This window comes from Phasianus colchicus, chromosome 1, assembly GCF_987193195.1.
Source record: "Phasianus colchicus chromosome 1, bPhaCol1.hap1.1, whole genome shotgun sequence".
NCBI classification, from domain to species: domain Eukaryota; kingdom Metazoa; phylum Chordata; class Aves; order Galliformes; family Phasianidae; genus Phasianus; species Phasianus colchicus.
The window spans coordinates 166,953,449-166,972,128 of NC_143436.1; the positions used below are offsets into that span (position 1 = coordinate 166,953,449).

Genomic DNA, 18,680 nt, shown 5'->3' on the forward strand with positions numbered 1-18,680 from the left:
ATTTAACTAAGCGAGGCAGCTTCAACTGCCAAACAGGGCAGCTGTGGCTGAGAAGTGCTTGTGAGATAGTTTCAATTACTTCCATTCAACTAGACTCAGATCTGTCACCATTCAAGTCACCTCCACTGACAGAACATCAGTATTTAGTTTTTCCAGTACCAGTGTATTTAAAATTAACCCTATGAAACAATTGCTACGTCTCCTACGTACATTTATAGAATGTTTCCTTTAATTTTTACACGCTACTCATCTCACCTTACTTATTTTTAATCCACCTCTGTTGAAATACAGCTAGGTTTCAAAGATAGTAGTTTGAGCCTACAGCCAATATACAAGGCATTAAGCTCTCTGAGCTAAATGACATCCCAAAATTACAATGAAAATCTGGGGCTGTTTGTAACGTATTAGGAAGCAACAGAAAAGGAGGAGTTTAAAGGCCACTTTTCAGACATAGCTCAGCTTTCATTTGAGCTCCAAAAGCACACAGCGCTGCTGTTTCAAAGGACACCATGTCATCACATGCCCACAGCACAGAGGGTGTGTTCAAGTCTGTGCAGAAGTGATTCATGAATTGCTCATTTGCTCATGTCCCACCACAGACGCACGTCGATTAATCACGTTGTCCTGTTTCTCAGTGTATTTTGGTTATACACATAATGATCATCAAAACACCGTAATAATCCAAAAACATTTCAGAATAAGTACAGAAAAAAAATGTTTTTCCATTTGATTTATTTTCATAATAAACCAATTAAAAATACAAAAGACAAGAACCAAAGGTTCAGAGGGCTCCATCATTTAAAAATTTGTCTTTAAATACAAATTCACTCTGTAATATGAATACATATAATATTAAACCTCTAAACATAATGATCTTATTTTCTTCTATCAAAAATTTGTATGGAAACAAATTAGCTGAAAAAACTTCCTTATTGAATGTACATTATTTACAATCAAAAAGAACTCTTAGCAGTATTAATCTCAGAATATCTGCATAAATTGTATATATATTTTCTCCCCCCTACAAAATAATCTGAAGTAGAAAGCAAGATTGTTAAGCTTCATAGTCACAAAATGGCATGAAACTTTTGCACCTGTAGTGATGCTGTTAGCTTCTGTAATTAAATATATCTATCTGATGTTTTCTTATAAAATATTGACATGGCATTGTCCATATAAATGTTTTGTGTACTCTCAATAGGAGTGTATATTCCGTTTTGCACACACAAGAGCTTGTGCTGCAAAAAAATGCAAGAGGAGATCTGGTTATCAACATGTAAAATTGATGTAATTCACTGGTATGAAAGATATTCATAAACATTCATACACATGGAATGAAAACGTCCAATGAAAAGTAACTGTTGCTTCAAAAGCTAAGTGATACATGTACAGATTAAACAGGAAAAGGTTATAATAATCTTATTGCAATGTAAATCAGCAACAGACTGAAAACATACAGTAAGAAAGAAGTTTGGAACTTTGGCCAACAACCTCAAAATAATGTCTTCATAACATAAAAAGCATGTTTCTTCATGCCTGTATTTTGAAACATTAAGTAATACACAGTTTTATTTAAGATAACATTTAGCAATTAACAGAAAATCAAAATCTGTTCTAAAGCATGAATTCTAACAATTAAATGCAGAAATTAAGTAGCTTTGTAAGTCTTGCTTTTGAATCAAATTATATATATATACAAAACTGAGAAGGTCCCATCACATTTATGAAAATAATCATCCACAGGGTCTTTTTTTTTTTTTTTTTTTTTTAACTTATTAATATGAACTGGGTTCCAATGGCTCATTTTCTTGCTTTGCTTGTATGTTAGATGGGAAACTATTTGAACTGGATACTACCATCACAAACGGCTGCTGTTGGAATCTCTGCTCTGACTGCTCAGGATCATCTAATTTGTCACCGTCATCTTCTTTTAGCACTCCTTGTACCCCAATCTGTTTAGCTTCTGTTGCTTTAATAACTGAAGTGATCACTGTGCCAGATGGATGAGCAACCACCTGTGAACTGCTGGGTGAAAAAGTTACCACTGGGGTGGTGGCAGTGAAGGATGGAGATGAAGCCACATTAACTGTTCCATTGCAAATTGTCTGCACGCTGCTGGTCAGAACCTGCTGAACTTGTGCTGGGCTCAGCACAATCGAGGAAGGAGGCGAAACTGGCTTCTGAGACTGTAGCATGACATTTTCTTTAAGAACTGTCATGGGCTGTGAAGTAGGAATGGCTTGTAAAATAAATTTTTGGGGCGTTGCTGCTGAGGCTGGATCTGTGCTGGCTATCACTGTAGTAAGAGGCACCGTCTGGAGTGTTACAGTATGCAGCTGCTGATTCCCAGGAGAAACAACCACTGGAACTTGGGTTGGAGTCTGTAAAGTCCTGGTAAGATTAGAAAAGATTACAGGGTCAGAACATGTCTGTGATGAGTTTTTAAGAATACAGATTAACTGTTGAAATATCACTTGGCATCAGTAACATTTCATTTATCTAAGGACTGCAAAAGGGAAGCAGTCATTTTCCTAATAAAAGAAAAAATGGATTTGACCCCTGAATTCACCGACACAATTGCCAAAGTGAAGGTATCTTGTATGTATGATACAACCATAACTGAATGAACAGCCTGCCTTTGAGACAGCTGATAGGTCATGAGAAAACTTGGAAACTGTATCCAGGATCTCTTTCTCAAGCATCAACAAACATCACAAGCGTGATTCAGTATACCTCTGCCATTAATTTCACATAGTACCCAGCCCAAACTATCCATAAGTCAGCTCTCAATTCTCCTAACATCTTTGTGTGTGTTTACTTATATGCAGAATTATTTACACTCCAATGGTGATGCTAATCAGGATCTCCCCAGACTCCGAGGACACACAGCTCACTGCCTGCCAGACTCATGCACTGTTGGTAAAGCAGCTGCACAAAATTTGCTTCCAAAATATAAGTTTAAATTGGAAATCCTTCCATCAGTTTCAGGCTGACAGACCTGTGTGCCACATTACTTTCCGTATTTCTGCTGAGAGCAAAGTTAGATGATGAACAGCAAAATCATTGACGTATACAAACACTTCAATGGAAAAAGATGATTTAGAGACGTGGCTGAAACACACACACTTCAGTCATGCAACATACCTGGGTCTAAAAAAATCCAAAAAATATCTAAAAGCCACAACAAGCTCCCCGTGAAGCAAATAATTTCCAGTGAAGGGAGGGAATGAGGAAGCTAAGGGTATAATTGCTTTAAAATCCAACCACAACTTGTTCCAACCCACCGTTCTGCCTTCAACAATATTTTTTTTCTTTCTTTCTGCTTGTCCTGCAAAGTTCCAACATTCCTGCTGCTCTTTAATGTTTTCTCCTGCATGTCCTCCTCCCCTTTAGTCTTAAGTGCTCATCTGTCTTTTCTGGAACATTCCTGACACAGATTGAAAGCAAAAATAACCATCTCCTAGCTTATTTCTACCTCTGCTGAAATCACTTTAGATTAAAAAACACACTTTCAACATTTGTACTTTCAATTCCATTAACAACATGCTATGCTGTAGATAAATGTCTACAAACATCATGGAATGTCCTCCTTTATGTAGTCCTGCCCATGTAGTGCCTGATTTTTTTTTACAGCTCTATGAAATTCTTCTTTCCAGCATTTAGCCACTGATCTATCAGATCAGGCCAAGTGCATTCAGTTTAAAACAATGTTCTAACTATCACAATTCTAAACAAGAGCTCACCAGAACAGGTTGGACCTATGGGATGCTGAAACTACAGGCTGAGATAGCACTGCTTGAGATAGTACTGTTTGCTATTCCAGCTGCACGTGGAGCTGCACACTTCCTCAGTGCAGCAGCAGAGGCAAGTGAAGGAACATTTGCAGAGGACTTCCCATGTCCCTCTCAGTTCAGCCCTCTGGGAAAGGCTCCAAAGGGTGCACCCAGCAAGAGCAGCTCCAGTAACCCAGCTGGCAACAGGCTCGATGCACTTTATTCTTCCCTCAGCACCCTGCTGCAGACCAGCCTCTCCCCACCTCCTGTGTGGCTTCATAAATAAAAGAAATAAAATCTCTAACTGTAGCTTTCTCTTCCTCAATAAATGATGAGGAAGTTAGAAGTAGCCAGGACTGCTACTATAGCAAAGTAGCCCACAAGGCCCCCATGCAAATCTCATCACACAGACTATATACACGGGGCACAAAATTCAGTATTACTGACACTAGAGTGCAGAGGGGCAGTCAATAAGCCCAATCTTAAGCTCCTGTTTTGTACAACTGAAGACAAGCCAAAGAAGATGCTAATGAAAATGGGCTGGCTGGGAGATGAAGTACCAAAGTGATCACTTCTTTTTTTCCTATGTGGTTCCATGCAGCAACTGCATGCAACTGAGCTTAAAACACAAGGCTCAGAACTACATCACTAAGGTTCACCATGTTTGCAGAGGGCTACAGTGCTAACTATTTTAATTAACTCCCTTGGAAGCATGACAGAAAAGAAGAAAAAAAAATCAGAAATATCCATGTCAGAAGCAGTAACAGGAGGAGGGCACCGACTGGCTTCTTTAAACACTATGTAAACTACCAAAGTTATACAAGTTTGCATCAAAATCAAAATGTCACATAAATAAAAATCCATCAAGGTGTAGAGCCAGCAGCAATGCAGGTGGAACTGTTAAGAACTAGCATTTGCTATCAGAAAAACACTGAAAGTATTTGACTAAGACCATGGATACCATACCAGCTTTTTAGTCCATGATGCAACCTGAGCCTGAAGAAATAAGTACTCTTACAGTCAAATCAGCAGTTACAACTTTGAAAAGCAGCAGCTGATACTGAGAGCCTGTGCTGGTGTACCATGCAAGTAGTACTTTGGAGCTACTTCCTTGTAATTAAGCTGTTTTCTTTTGAAACAAAATAGTAGAAATAAAATAGTTGAAGTAAAAGAGTCCAACTGTTACATGATTGCAAAGGATGACCTCAAAAACAGGGAACTGGATCTAACCAATGCTGGGGGTATTCTGCAAAGCACTAGGAACAACAGCTCTGAAATGACAGAAACAAAGCATTTTCTCAGCATACTGCAATTATTTTGGTATTGATGCTAAGCCATTCTTTTTTTTTTTTTTTCTCATGACACTGTGTGCCATTCCATGCCGTACTGTGACTAATCATTTATTCCATATGCTTCCTTTTCTCCAGTATAGATGTTATATACACACACCCTTATAAACATGTATATGCACATATTCACACTAAGTTAGATGGAAAGCCTGCCATGGATGTGTCTACAAGTAGAGGACTATGTAGCATAGGGCACCATATATATACCCAGTCACTTACAATAAGGATAGCCAAGCTACTTATGAATTTCACTATCAAGTTGCTAATATCCTCCATATTCTAAGGTATAAGTGTAGGCCATTACTGTAGAAGTTCCTGCTGTGATTACAAAAAGAACAACAGCACTGCGACAGTGATGAAAATGAAATGCTGCCATAAAACAGCCTGGTTACTACTGAGGAAAAAAAAAGACAACAATTCTGAAGTCATTTTAGCTTGGCTGAAAATGAGAATTTACCTCTTGGTTCATTTGGTACTGTTAACAGTCTAGAGTTGTGCAAGATCACATTAAATTATCAAGGGCTGAATAGTGAAAAAAACAAACACTATGGAAATGACAAGAAGGAAAAACAAGTTTATTCATGGTAATTTATGAAAAGAAATTATGAAATGGAGAAAGAAAGAAGATACGAAACAAAACTGAAGCTACAATCCAAGCTAAACAAAGTATATTACAGCAAAAAAATGAAACAAGGCAACATTAAGAAATGCACATAAGAAGTAAGAGAAAAATTCCCTTCCTAGCATACATATTACTCAATGTATGGATGGATAGAGGGGAAGTGATGGCCTTGAGATAAATGGGCCAATTTCCAGGGACTTTCCTCATTTGTTCAACTCACTGGTTACAAACAACTCATTCAATCAGCCTAGGAAGAGGAGGGAGGCAAAGGGGTGTGGTGTGCTTGTTAGAACCACTTCAAGTGCCTGAGCCAAGAGGCTCTTCTACGTGAACATAGGAAATCTTGGCCAAATCAATTCAGGAGCACTACCTTCACTGCAAACCTTTCTGCAGCTGCACTCAGTTCTGTGATACTCAAAGAGCCTTATAAATACCTCATCCCATCACAGACATAGCCACTGGCCTTCTTCCAGTGCCATGCAGGTGGGAGCTGCTCACCAATCAAGGTACAGTAATCCATGAGAGGTAATAAGGTACCTGATGTCTTAATGCAAGATCTTTACAGAGCCTTCTCCTGCAGGAGGGCAGAGCTTGCCTGTTCTTGTCTAGCTCTTTGTCTGGACAAGGCAATCTGTTACATCATGAGGGCAGAGGACCTAACTCAACTGAATTAAAATTCAGAAATGTTCCCACTACCAGAAACCTGTAGCAACTCCACCTCTTTTGACAGTGCCAAATACACGTAAAAAGAACTCCTGCAGACAGCTTCTCGTGCTGAAACAAAATTAGTCTAGGTGACCTTTTAAGTCTCATCTGACATAAGTAGCCTTCTTCCTACTACCACAGAAATCATAAGAGAAATTTTATTAAGTCTTCTCAGCTGCAGGAAATTCAAATCAAAATGGAAAGCAATAACCAAAGTCTTTGCCATGTTGACTCTATTAAAAAACATTCTGACAAATGCACTCTAAACTAAATGAGTTTCCTACAGACACTCAATCCAACTGCAAATAGAGGCAAAGCATGTCCACTGACCTTGGTTAAACAAAGAAAGGCCACACAATTGCAGGAGATGTTTCCAGTTATCCTATCCCTTTGCTCATGTTCCCCATCAAATACCAGACCTCTAGCAAATTTTTTTACCAAGACTTGATATTTGTGATGGTTTTTATTCTGCATACCTCTAAGAACTGCAAAAGATTGGTGGGCTGTAACAGTAGCTGACATGCAGATTTGAATTGCATTCTTATTTGGGGAAAAGGATTGATTACAGGAATGCAGATAGTGAAGACAAAATCTCAACAAGGTGTTGCCAGACTGCCTCTCTGTGCCTCTATGGTTAGCTGGAGCACTCTGAATAAAGATACTATTAGAGAATGTAACAGTGACATTCACTGCACAATTTATACAAGTTAACATCTATAGATGACACAAGATAACGAAAATATTTTGTTTGACTAGCAGCCATAATTGCATTTACTGTGTTCAAAAGTTCATGCTAGACCAATCTGTGTATTTTATCAGCATCAGCATAGCTGCAAGTCAGATCAACAATAGTTTACATCATAGCCTGGACACAGAAACAGACTATGGAACAATAGCACCAAGCATGTGTTTGCTTGGCGTAGACATGACTTTCAAAGGTAATTCCCTCTGCTTATTGGGACAATCCACCGTGTTGGCATATTAATGGTTTCATCACAGTTCTTACACAGCACGCTCACAGCCAGAAAAAACACAATTCACCTTCAGCTACTTCCTCCTCCTCTTGCATAAGGATCTTGCCACTGTGGTCCACGCTTGTGTCACCTTCAGGATGAATTACTGAAACATTTTCTACCCCGAATGTTGCCAAAAGGTCAAGATGAAAGCTGTGGCTGATTCATCGTGTAGACAGCAGTTCTCCAATTCAGAAGCGAACACACAGAGCATATCCCACTGATCCTCTGTGGTCTGTACTAGCTTTTCCCCAAGTTACAGAACAGAATCAAGATACTGGTCTTCTAACATGCTCTGTCCAAGCTATCACAAAGACAACTTGAAAATACAGAAAAAAAACCAATAAACTGAATTTTGATAGAAACATTGTGTTTAGAACCTGGATTTGGCCATGCATTGCACAGGAGCTCTCTGCAGCCAGCTAATTGGAAGTTCTTTACTACACAGAGCTGCCAGCTAGAAAATTCAGCTATGTCCCTATTATGGAATAGTGACACAGTATTTTAAATTACTACAAATTCACAATCTCATCCTCTCTGAACTATTAGGAATGAAACAAACTCTCCTCACTACATAGAAGACACCCCATCTTAAATCACTGCTATGCTAGATTAAAGGTACATGGAAATGTGTATCTATTTACAGCCACAGTCATATAAAAGTGCAATTCAACGGCTCACACCCAGGTGACTTATATGTCCTACACTATGCAGACAAGGTAAGGCCTCAGTCTTTCAGGAGACATATAGTTTTTGGACTAGCAGCAGGAATGCTCTTTACACTCAGAACAACCCTATGAACGTGAAGTTGAATCCCAAGCCTGCTTTAGTGCCACTGAATTCCAAGCTAAAACAGAATTACTCCAATAACAAATCCCTGCAAAACAAATAACCTGTGCAAGTTATTCAGTTTTAAAAGGGCAGTTCTACAAGCACAACATTCAAAGAGCCTTTCTTTTGCCTTCAAAAGCCAGGTCACTGGAAAAGTTTGGAAACGGAATACTCATCCAGAGAGGCATTTTATTTTTCGTCTTATCACTGGAAACGTGTGGTGCCAAACTCAGTTCCCAGTGACACAACTGGAAACTTCTGTAACTGCACTTACATCCACCAAGAAAAGCAGAAGAGCTGCGAGTCTGTCGTGTTAAATATTCTTATCTGAGATACTCAGTGTCCATCCTGATCAGCGAAACCTGGTATGCAAAACCTGATCCTGCTCCTGCCCTATCTTCCAAGCTTGGGTTAGCACTACATCGTAGCCTTTCTGTGCTCAAATTACACAGAACTCCACGAGAGCTCTGAGCAGCAATAAACGAAGGCACTGCCTGTATCCTGCAAAGAACCTGCCTGCTTTCATTGGCATTCCAATTTCTTTCAGAAACACACAGCAGCCCTGGGGACCGGCTGCCCTGCTCTGCCAGCTCTGTGCCAGGCAATGTCAGCTGGCACACAGAAGGATGAGGACACAAATCTTGCACAGCATTCTTCAAACATAATTCTTTTAACAAGTCCCAAGCAGAGAAGATGCATGTTCAGACTTCTTCTCTGAAGGGTATGGTTACTTGTTAAGAAGCCAATTGTTTTAACCTCAAAAGCCCTCAATATATTCTCTACAGTATGTGGTTAATCATAAATTTTGTTTCCCCACTCAACATGACAGAAGCAAATTGCTGCAGAGGGAAGAACATTTATTTAAATGAAGGAAAGAGCATTCATATGAATAAAACTCTGGAGGCTACATTACAGGAGACAAATTTTATGGGCCCAAGATGTTTGAATCTCATGGCAGAGCCTGACCACTAACCAGGAAAAGCTCCTGGGGAACATTCCCAAGCCTCGCTCTCCTATTCTCCCAAATGACCTCAACTATCCATGTGCCTCACCCTCCAAAAAGCACACAGCAATGGCTGCTGCTATTGCTCCTCCAGTTTCCTTATAAAATGACAGTAAGGTGACTCCAAGCCCTTTCCTATAAGCAGTATGCATACATCACAAGGTTTGTCTGCCCCTCTTTTTACAATGGTGCTCACTTGTGCTGTGCATTTTTAAATCAAGCAGACTCATCATCCTGCCCCTCGTGGTAGGTACACTGAAGCTCTTCAGAACATGTACACAGACATTCAACTGCCAGAGGTCCACAATTGCTTGCACAAACAAAACTAAGACAGTTACTCTGTTTTAACTTTACAATAAAACAAAACCTAATCTATCAGCTCCTAAATTTTTTAATATGCTTTTCCATCTGGCGAAATGATTTTTAAGTTTGCAGTTTGAAACTGAACAAAAATATAAGTCTGAAACTGAGCTAAAATTTAAGTTACAGACTGCATTTTTGGAGCCTGGACTTATCAGGACCTTGGTCTATCCTGGCTAAAAGCATGGACAAAAATACCTTTTTATTTTTCAGTCTCACTGCTCAAACACCTTTGCGTGTTTGCATTCTTGCATTCCTAATGAACAATATTTCTCTAGCATTCAGTAATTTAATTGCACTGGAAAGGTCCAGTCAGTTATTCTCTCCCCCCCTCCCTTCACCTGAAACACTGTCATCATGGCTAGGAAATACACAACTGAAGGACTTATGGAAAAAAGTTACCAACACAGCAGAAACACAACTGAAGTGGTACAAAACTCTAAGGATTCCACAGCTTTTATTTCATTCAAACTTCACACGTGCATCATCTACTACCTTCCCCCATGGCCTTTTGCTAACTGCCCAAAACGTCATTGTGAAGTGCTGCAATGCAACAGGCCCCATCTGGAATATTGCATCCAAGTGTGGAGCCCCCAGTACAAAAAAGACAGGGAGCTGTTGGAGAGGGTCCAGAGGAGGACCACAAAGATGATCAGGGGACTGGAGCACCTCCCCTATGAGGACAGGCTGAAGGAGCTGGGCTTGTTCAGCCTGGAGAAAAGAACGCTGTGGGGTGACCTCATTGCAGCCTTTCAGTACCTAAAGGGAGCCTACAAACAGGAGGGGAATCAACTCATTGAAAGGGTTAATAACTGCAGGACAAGGGGAGAAGGTTTTAAGTTGAGGGAGGGGAGATTTAGGTTGGATGTCAGGGGGAAGGAAGTTCTTCACAGAGAGAGTGGTGAGGTGCTGGAACAGGCTGCCCAGAGAGGTTGTGGATGTCCCATCCCTGGAGGTGTTCAAGGCCAGGTTGGATGGGGCCCTGGGCAACCTGGTCTAGTATTAAATGGGAAGGTTGCATGTGGCAGGGGAGTTGGAGATTCATGGTCCTCGAGGTCCCTTCCAACCCTGGCCATTCTGTGATTCTGTGAACAGGTTGCCATCACACCATTCTGCAGCTTTCCATTACTTAAGACAGACCACTTGCCTGCCTATCTAACAGGGTCTAACAGGTCTTCATTCTGTTTACTGTTATCATTTTTTTAGCTATCTATGTAACTACATAAATAGACCTATGTATCTACATAATGATCCATCCAGTTGGAATTGTTTTTGATTAATAATCTAATGTAGATGTAGCCCAGAGCTATTTAACTCTGTAAATTGCCACACTCTCTGCCCTACTGATGTTTAACAGCAATTTTCTCCCAACTTAAGTGGTACTGCATAGCTTCAGTTGTGCCTGTACTCATCTCCTTTCACTACTAGTTACCTACCTACGTTTTTACAACTTGGAGGTAATTAAATCCTTCATCAGCCTTGAAATCACAGGCTTGTGCAGCTTCATTCCTAGGCTTTAAAATTTAAATGCACACATCCCACTGACACAGATTTTTTTCCCAAAGGAATTTCAAAACTTTTTTTTTCTTTTTTTTTTTTTTTGTCAAATTCTTCATAATTAGAGAGTAACTTCCACCTAACCATCTGATCACATACAACCTTTCCTTTCTTGGGCTAATTTTAGTTGATTAGGATTATACACAAAACAATTTGATTTCCGCAGTAAAAGACAAATGAAAACAGATATTGCTTACTTCCAGTTCATTTTACAGCACTTTTCAGTAATTACATTGCTCAATGTATTTATTCCCTTATAACCTTGATGAAACAATGAATTTCACTTTTCAGTATGAATTTTTTTACACTGCAACATGAATGAAAACCATTTCCTAATTTTCAAGGAAAAAAACACCAAACTGGAATGACCAGGGATTTATTTTTTTTTTAACCTCAAAGGAAGGAGTTTATTATACACATATTTCTTGATTGAAGCTGAAGTCTTGTGTTGTCATCTCCTCCAAATAAATGGAAACTCTTCAGTTTCAACTACTTGGTTATCTCCTAAGACATTTCTTATCAGTTTTATCAGCCGCTGCAGGCTGATCTAGGCAGCTTCAGCTCTTGTAGCTGAAAAACCTAGCTGGTATTGCTACTCTGGATTTTCCTGAATCAATCTTCCTTTCATTTACAAATACAGTTTTAATAACTGACTTTGCTTTTACAGTCTCTAGCAGCAGAGATGAGAGAACTAAAGGTATTCTTTCGAAGCTAAACAATGATTTGATCTCATTAATGTCATTAGTTATTTCCATCTGACAACATTCTATGGTTAACCCCAGATACTCACAGATCTACCGGTGGCTCTGGATGCAATTTTCAAAGGAAATAAGACAGGAAGGGAGCAGGAAAAAACATGATTGACTTTTTGCAGTATAAAATGATAACCATTCAAAGAACGACTGTAACAACACAAATCTCAAGGGGAAAAAACAACAACAAACAACAACTGATGTGTATAATTCATTAAAAATGTGCAGCTCCTGAATTATATCCTGAGGCTTTTGTGAAACAACGAAGGTCCAGAATTACCATTTCAATGTTCCGTGAAGGGAAGAAGAACAAGCTCTTTTAGCAGCAATAAAATGCTGACGTACATAACTGAGCTTTCCCCTTTTAACTGGAGACAACAGAAAAGATGAAAGTGATAACAAAATTTATAATAAAAAGAATTAAGAAGGAAGAAGGCAAATCTTTCTGACGGATTCTTCTAATCATATCACACATAATTCAAGAGCAAAGACACCAAACAGTGAAAAACCAGAGCCATGAAAATACTATCTCTGCTGCAAGACAGAACCAACAGTAGTAATTTTTAAATAGAAGTTGTATATTCTTCCTCTTTAAGGGATTTGCACCAGTCCTAACCTGGAGGAAATAAGTGCTTCCCTCTGCAAACGACACAGCTTAAGAATGCAGACATTCAAGAGCACTGTAGAAACTCCCAATTAATTCCCAGGGTCACCTGCACAGCATCCATTTCACTGAAATCCAGCCAGGAGAGGAGCAAGCTTTATGAAGCACAATAAAGAACGTAATCTACCTCCTCACCACCCAATGAATTTATTAATATTTATACATTAATTTCCTTTACATTTTCTTACCTTATATTCTGAACTGAGGGATTTAACGTTTCATCTGGAACGTTACTGGTTACAGCTGCATGTCCTTCTGTGAGGGTATGCAATGGCTGCATTACGTGAACTGTCCGAAAAAGCTGAGTGGGATGTACTGGCTGCGTAGACTGCATTGTCCTCAAAACTTCTGAAGTCAAGCCAGGTGTCTGCTGCTGTACAACTTCTACGTGCTCCTTAAGCTTAGCAGGCTTTGAGTTTCCTGTTTTTAGAACTGTGGTGGATCCTCCCTTTGTTCCTGTGTTTGCAGACGCTCTAGATCTGCTCGACTGGTTTCTACTGGCCACAGGAGTTGAGATCAAACTTGAATCTGATGATTCAGTGCTAGGACTTGCATCTTCATCATCTATATAGACGAGATCTTTTGGCATTTCCTTAAACTGATACACTAGGCGCTGACCTTCTACTTTAGCCAGTATTCCTCTTTGGTAATAATATCTGTTTAAAGCATACATACATCAAGTTACAGAGTGTTTTCTGACCAAAAAAAAAAAAAAAAAGCAAGCTGAAAAAGAAAGACCCATACTAACAAAAGAACAGTAAATAAGACCAGCACTAGCAAGAAAAAAAGAGGCTTAAAATACTATTTTACACGCCTCATTTCTTGATTACGAAGGAGTGGCCAAATTAGTAGCACATTTTTAACTCAAACAACTTTTAATGGTATGTCTTATAGCCTTTAAATTTCAACCTCAGGTAACAGTGAACAGCAAGAAAAACTCTGTGACTTAGCAGCGCTGCTATAAACTAACACTCCTTAAAAGTCATGCAAAATTTCCACGTCTCCTCGAGACATCCAGTCCTTTTGGTTGTCTTAATTATGCTCACTTCTCAGTGAGCACATACAGATGCTTCAGCTACGAGGAAGGACAGAGAACAGGACAGGAGAACTCCTGTTATTTTTACAAATACATAAAATTAGACATGTTGAGATGAGAGGTGAAAGGCAATGAAAGAAATGCACAGCTGCTCAGCTAGACAATGATCAATCAGCAAGTAAGACTGAAGCTTGCATCACTCACACTGACAGGATTATACTTATTTAGTACAGTCTTTTCTGTATGTGGAATAAACCCTTATTGAAAAACTGTACATATAAGTTCATAGAATCGCATGCAGATCTTAATTGTAAAACTGTATTTTCCACTCAGAACTGAATCGTTTGCTATGGGAACAAATAATTTCTTAAATTCTATTGTAGGTAAATTCAGGACTTTTTGGAGGAAGGAGAGTCAAACTTTACAGAAAAACCTTGCCACTTTTGGAATCTCCTATCTCCAGTTTTGGGAGTGATTATGAGATACAGATTTGGTGGCAGCACCGAAAACATGCAAGATGAAACTGAACGTGATTGATTTGTCGTTTAGGTTAGCAAGGGTTACTTTTAGTTAGCTGATTAATTTTGCTGAAATAAGTCCTTTATTTACCAAGCTAACAGAACTCTTTACTGTTGTTACACAAATTAGATGAGGCATTTAATGCATGCAAACACCATGGCAACAAAAACAGTCTATTATTAAAAATGCACATACCTGAGAGCTCTACCCATTGTTTCATAATTCATGTCAGGCTTGTTTTTGTGTTTTCCCCACAATCTGGACACGGCCTTGGAATCTACAAGTTTGAAAATGCCCTTCTCTCTTTGAGTCCATTTGATATACTTAGGACACGTAGCTTTGTCCTGAAGCAGTGCTAGTAAAAACTCCCAGAGATAAATTGTGTTTCCTAAAATAGAAGTATTTCAGGAAAAAAAAAAAAAAAAGTTAGTTGACAATATTTTATTCTCAATGTAAACCTGAAAATTAAGAAGTTGGTATCTTTACGAACACACCGCAATATAACGTTAAGATTAGGAAATAGTGACAGAGAGGCATGGGAAGGGATTCTTGTTAGTTAGTTTAATCGGGGTGCCCAGTCTAGCCGTGGTCTGTAACCCACAGAGTGAGCATCAAACTACAAACATCACATCCCAGCCATCAAGATCAGACAGCATTCTCTTCCCATTCACATGCTTCCTTCATGCCTAACCCAGCCACAGAAGCAGTGACTTCAATTGAACAGGAACATGTTCAGGTCCATCCTCTGAAGCAACTGGAAATGAAGCACAAAATCCCTGCTTTAACAACTAGATATTTTTGGGGGGAAGAGGGAGATACTCAGAGATATAATGCCCAGGGAAGCAAACCTCAGAGATAAAGTTCAGAAAACATCTTTTTCCTAAACTCTGCATTTTACGTAGAAGCAGATACAAGCACACCTACATATGCAAATCCAACATGCCTGTTTGCTGTTTTCCACACATTATAATCACAGACTGTGAAAAAATTACCACAGACTCTGTGTCCTGAAAACGCATTTAAGGAGTCTAAGCTGGTATAACTAAGGAGATCTTTTTGCCTACTTTTTCTAAGGCTATTTGTGTTTGATGTTCCTTTGGACAGTCACAGCTGCAGAAAAGCTTTTTACTGAGACACTGTCAGCCTGATGAATGAGGAAAACCTCTTGTGTGAAATTATCTCCTCACACAAGTAGCCATGTAATACCGCAGAAAGGTCAGCATATGCAGATTCCTGCAGCTTCACAAAAAAAAAAAAAAAAAAAAAAAGATGCCCAGTGAATGAGAACATAACAGGATCTGTTAGATTCAGCTTCATTCTGCCGTCTTCTCAACTTCCACAGCCACCAGTCTGGACTTTTTGTTAACTAGAGGAGGTATCTTATAAATTCATAAGACTCTGAAAACAACCCTATTGTAATTTCTACAAATACATTATTGTCCATATGGGTTGGTCAGCTCTAGTGATGAACCAACATGTTTGACTGAAATTTTGGTGATTAACCCAGCAAGCCCCCATTATAAGGCACTTGCAAATATTCAGCAATGTCATCAGTCAGCACTGACAGTATAAAACCCTAACACTCCTTCAGAAGGTAGAAACCTGAAAAGTAAGCATCTCTGGAGAAAATCCACTGGCTTTGATACAAATCTCTTCCAGCCTAGTGGAAAATGTCAGCCTGTTTGCCTCCAGACACCTGAAGGCAAAGGTTAAGATTGTTTAGGCAAGACACCGTGTCAGTCAGGAATGACAGCATTCCCAGCCAATTAGCACTAATCCAGGGTGCTTTTGTTGTAGTCTAGACTAAAAAACTTAGCAGTATCAAGGCAGACTGAAAATCTGTTTAGCCACTGAAAAATCACTATGAAGAGGACTGTCTGTGAAAGCACTGTTTTACTCCCAGGCAGGATTTCTAACCTCCCGTGAGTTATAGCATAAGAAATACAGAGAGAACTCACTATTTGCTCCATGGACTGTATAAAATAATTAAATGGAGAAGTCAGTATTTTAGCATACATGCTCTCCTAAGGGGGAACAGTGCGGATACCGAGAGATGAGCAACTCTGAGGATTTTCTAGTTGCTTCTGTGCCATGGCCACACATATTATCATCTCTTCTGCTTTGATTCTACGTTCCTCAAAAATGCTGAACAAATGCTTGTATGGTAGTTTTTATCATAATAGTGGCTTCAGGCAACACACTCTTTATTCCTTCTGAGTTAGCAATTTTGTAACAAGAGACAAATGTGAGATACTATAGTGTATCCTTGTTATCTTCAACAGAAAGTTAGATCTGCCTTTTAACTTTGAGGAGATGGATAGCTGCTTTGATATTTCCCATTATTTCATTTGAGCACTGCTGATGCTTTTCTTTCATTTAAAACTCAGGTCTTAATTAAAAACAAACAAACAAACAAACAAACCACAGCAGTGCATATTCAAAAGTGCCAGCAAAGCTTTTAAAATATTTATTACTTGCAAACAGATCTTTTTTTCCTACTACAATCGAAAAATTTTATTCAGAAGAAAACACATTATTTGGTCAAATGTAGTAATTTTTTAAATTTCAAAAGAGACTGACACCTCCCAGGTTTTGCAGAGCTTGTCTCCTGGCGAGTACTGCACAACACGAGAGCAGTTCAGGTGATAAAAGCACACGTGGTGGCACTTGAGGTGACACAGAAGAGCTTCCCCTGTGCACAGGAGTTGGTGGCAGGCAGTGTGTCAGGCTGCAATTCATAAAACAGCCAGGTTTCAGTGGGCACTGGATTAACAGTGAAACAAGTTGACAAAACTGACAGGCACTGCTAAACAGTTCACAAAAGGGGAAATTATTTATTGTATCAGTAATGTGTCCTCTTTTCTTTTTTTTTTTTTTTTCTTTCCTCATTTTAAACATGAAAGGAACGAAGGAAGTACTGAAAACCTAAGCATTCTGCCCAAGCCTTCAAGCTAACTTCCCTCAAATTTAAGGCACTGGTACTTCCCTGCTGGCAGCCTTGATCATCTCCCTGTGCAGAATTAGACACATGCAGATGGAAAATGTTTTCAAAGATCATCTGTCAAAACAATCGTATCCCAAGAAAACTTAATACAATACAAAGCGCTCCCCAAGACTTCTACAGAAACACAGCAGCCTCTGTGGGGGCTTGAGGATTTTCCAAGAGCCCTTACAACTGAAATGACACATGCATCCTTCTTCCCAGGAACGGGGTAATTTACAAAGAAGTTTCTCGCACTAATTTTTTTACATAATTTATGATGAAATGGTAACTACCTTTGAGTACAAGATCTGTTGCTCTATCACTGCAAACTCTTCTCTTTTCATGTGTCAATCAGAACCAATATTCTTTTTTAAAAACTTCAGTGACAACTATTTGACTTACCCTTTCCGTCTTTGTTTTTCTTTTTCACAGATATGTTTGGAGTTGTTGTAGGGGACTCAGGACGAGAGGGTTTTGGCTTCTTCCCTGAAATAAACCACCAGTAAATGAACTTCAGTTTAAAAAAAAAAATGGATGTAATTAAAAAAGAACAAGGACCTAAAAAAGAATGATATTTTTTTCTTAATTCAGAGAAAATTCAATATCTAGTCATTTAAGATTTTTGTTCTATTCTGAGTCTTTTCCATTTCTACAAGAAGACTGACACCCCTACAATATTAGTGTAAAGATTAGTAAAGATTTTCTTCTAGTAAAGATTTTCCAAAGCTCATCTGCCTTGGAAATTTCTGTGGCTTTTTAGGTACTTTTAACAGCACTTAATACAGGAGAGATAAGAAGAATAGGCTATTAACTGTGAACAGAAGGGTTTCAGTGGAAAAGGCTCAACAAAATACAGAGCACTATCTTGTTCAGACATCACCAAGATGGAATTTTCAGGGATAAAACAAGGTTGTCTTCTTATTTAATTGTCTGGAAGTCCCCACTGATAGCAGCAAACCATGCTGTCACATAAAGAAAATATTTTTCAGTTCTGTTTTATCTTATATCTTTCCCAATGCTGGAAAGAAAGTCAGTTGTTTTTCTAAGACTGGGAGAACCATTAACAGAAACACCATTTTTTGAAGTCATAAACATGGTTGCTCTGTCTGGTGAGGAAGACTCAAAGAAAGAAGTTAATTACAAGTGATGACAAGAGTGAAGAGCATTCACTTGAAAATGTTGAAGAAACAACTAATCGTAAGTGGAATTAAAAAAAATAAGTTGTACTGGATTCTTTTTCAATATCAAATCTTGAACCTATTCCTTCATTAGCTCTCACTCAATATAACCTTCACCAATACTGTAATTAATCAGGAATCTTCAAAACATACTTATGAAAATAATATTCCTCTTATTAGGTTTTGCAATGACCCTTTAGTACAAAACTGTCCTAAAAGCAATGCCTTCATTATGTTGGCCTATGATGTTGGAGGCAGACATCAGTGGGTAGCTGGAGACATTCAAGGTCAGGCTGAATGGGGCTCTGTGCAACCTGATCTAGCTGTAGGTGTTC

The 18,680-nt window shown here is 38.9% G+C and overlaps 1 protein-coding gene across 9 annotated transcripts in view; it reads right to left on the minus strand.

The window, feature by feature from the left end:
• Positions 1-763: 763 nt before the first annotated feature.
• Positions 764-18,680, minus strand: part of ELF1 (E74 like ETS transcription factor 1) — an 85,553-nt gene continuing 67,636 nt past the window's right edge. For all 9 annotated transcript variants that reach the window (XM_031615769.2, XM_031615763.2, XM_090131226.1 and 6 more), the window contains 4 exons: positions 17,570-17,653; positions 14,380-14,572; positions 12,818-13,285; positions 764-2,391 (listed from right to left, as the gene is read on the minus strand). In XM_031615769.2, the coding sequence (XP_031471629.1) occupies positions 1,776-2,391; positions 12,818-13,285; positions 14,380-14,572; positions 17,570-17,653 (1,361 nt within the window). In that variant the 3' untranslated portion in view covers positions 764-1,775. The remainder of the gene's footprint in view (positions 2,392-12,817; positions 13,286-14,379; positions 14,573-17,569; positions 17,654-18,680) is intronic.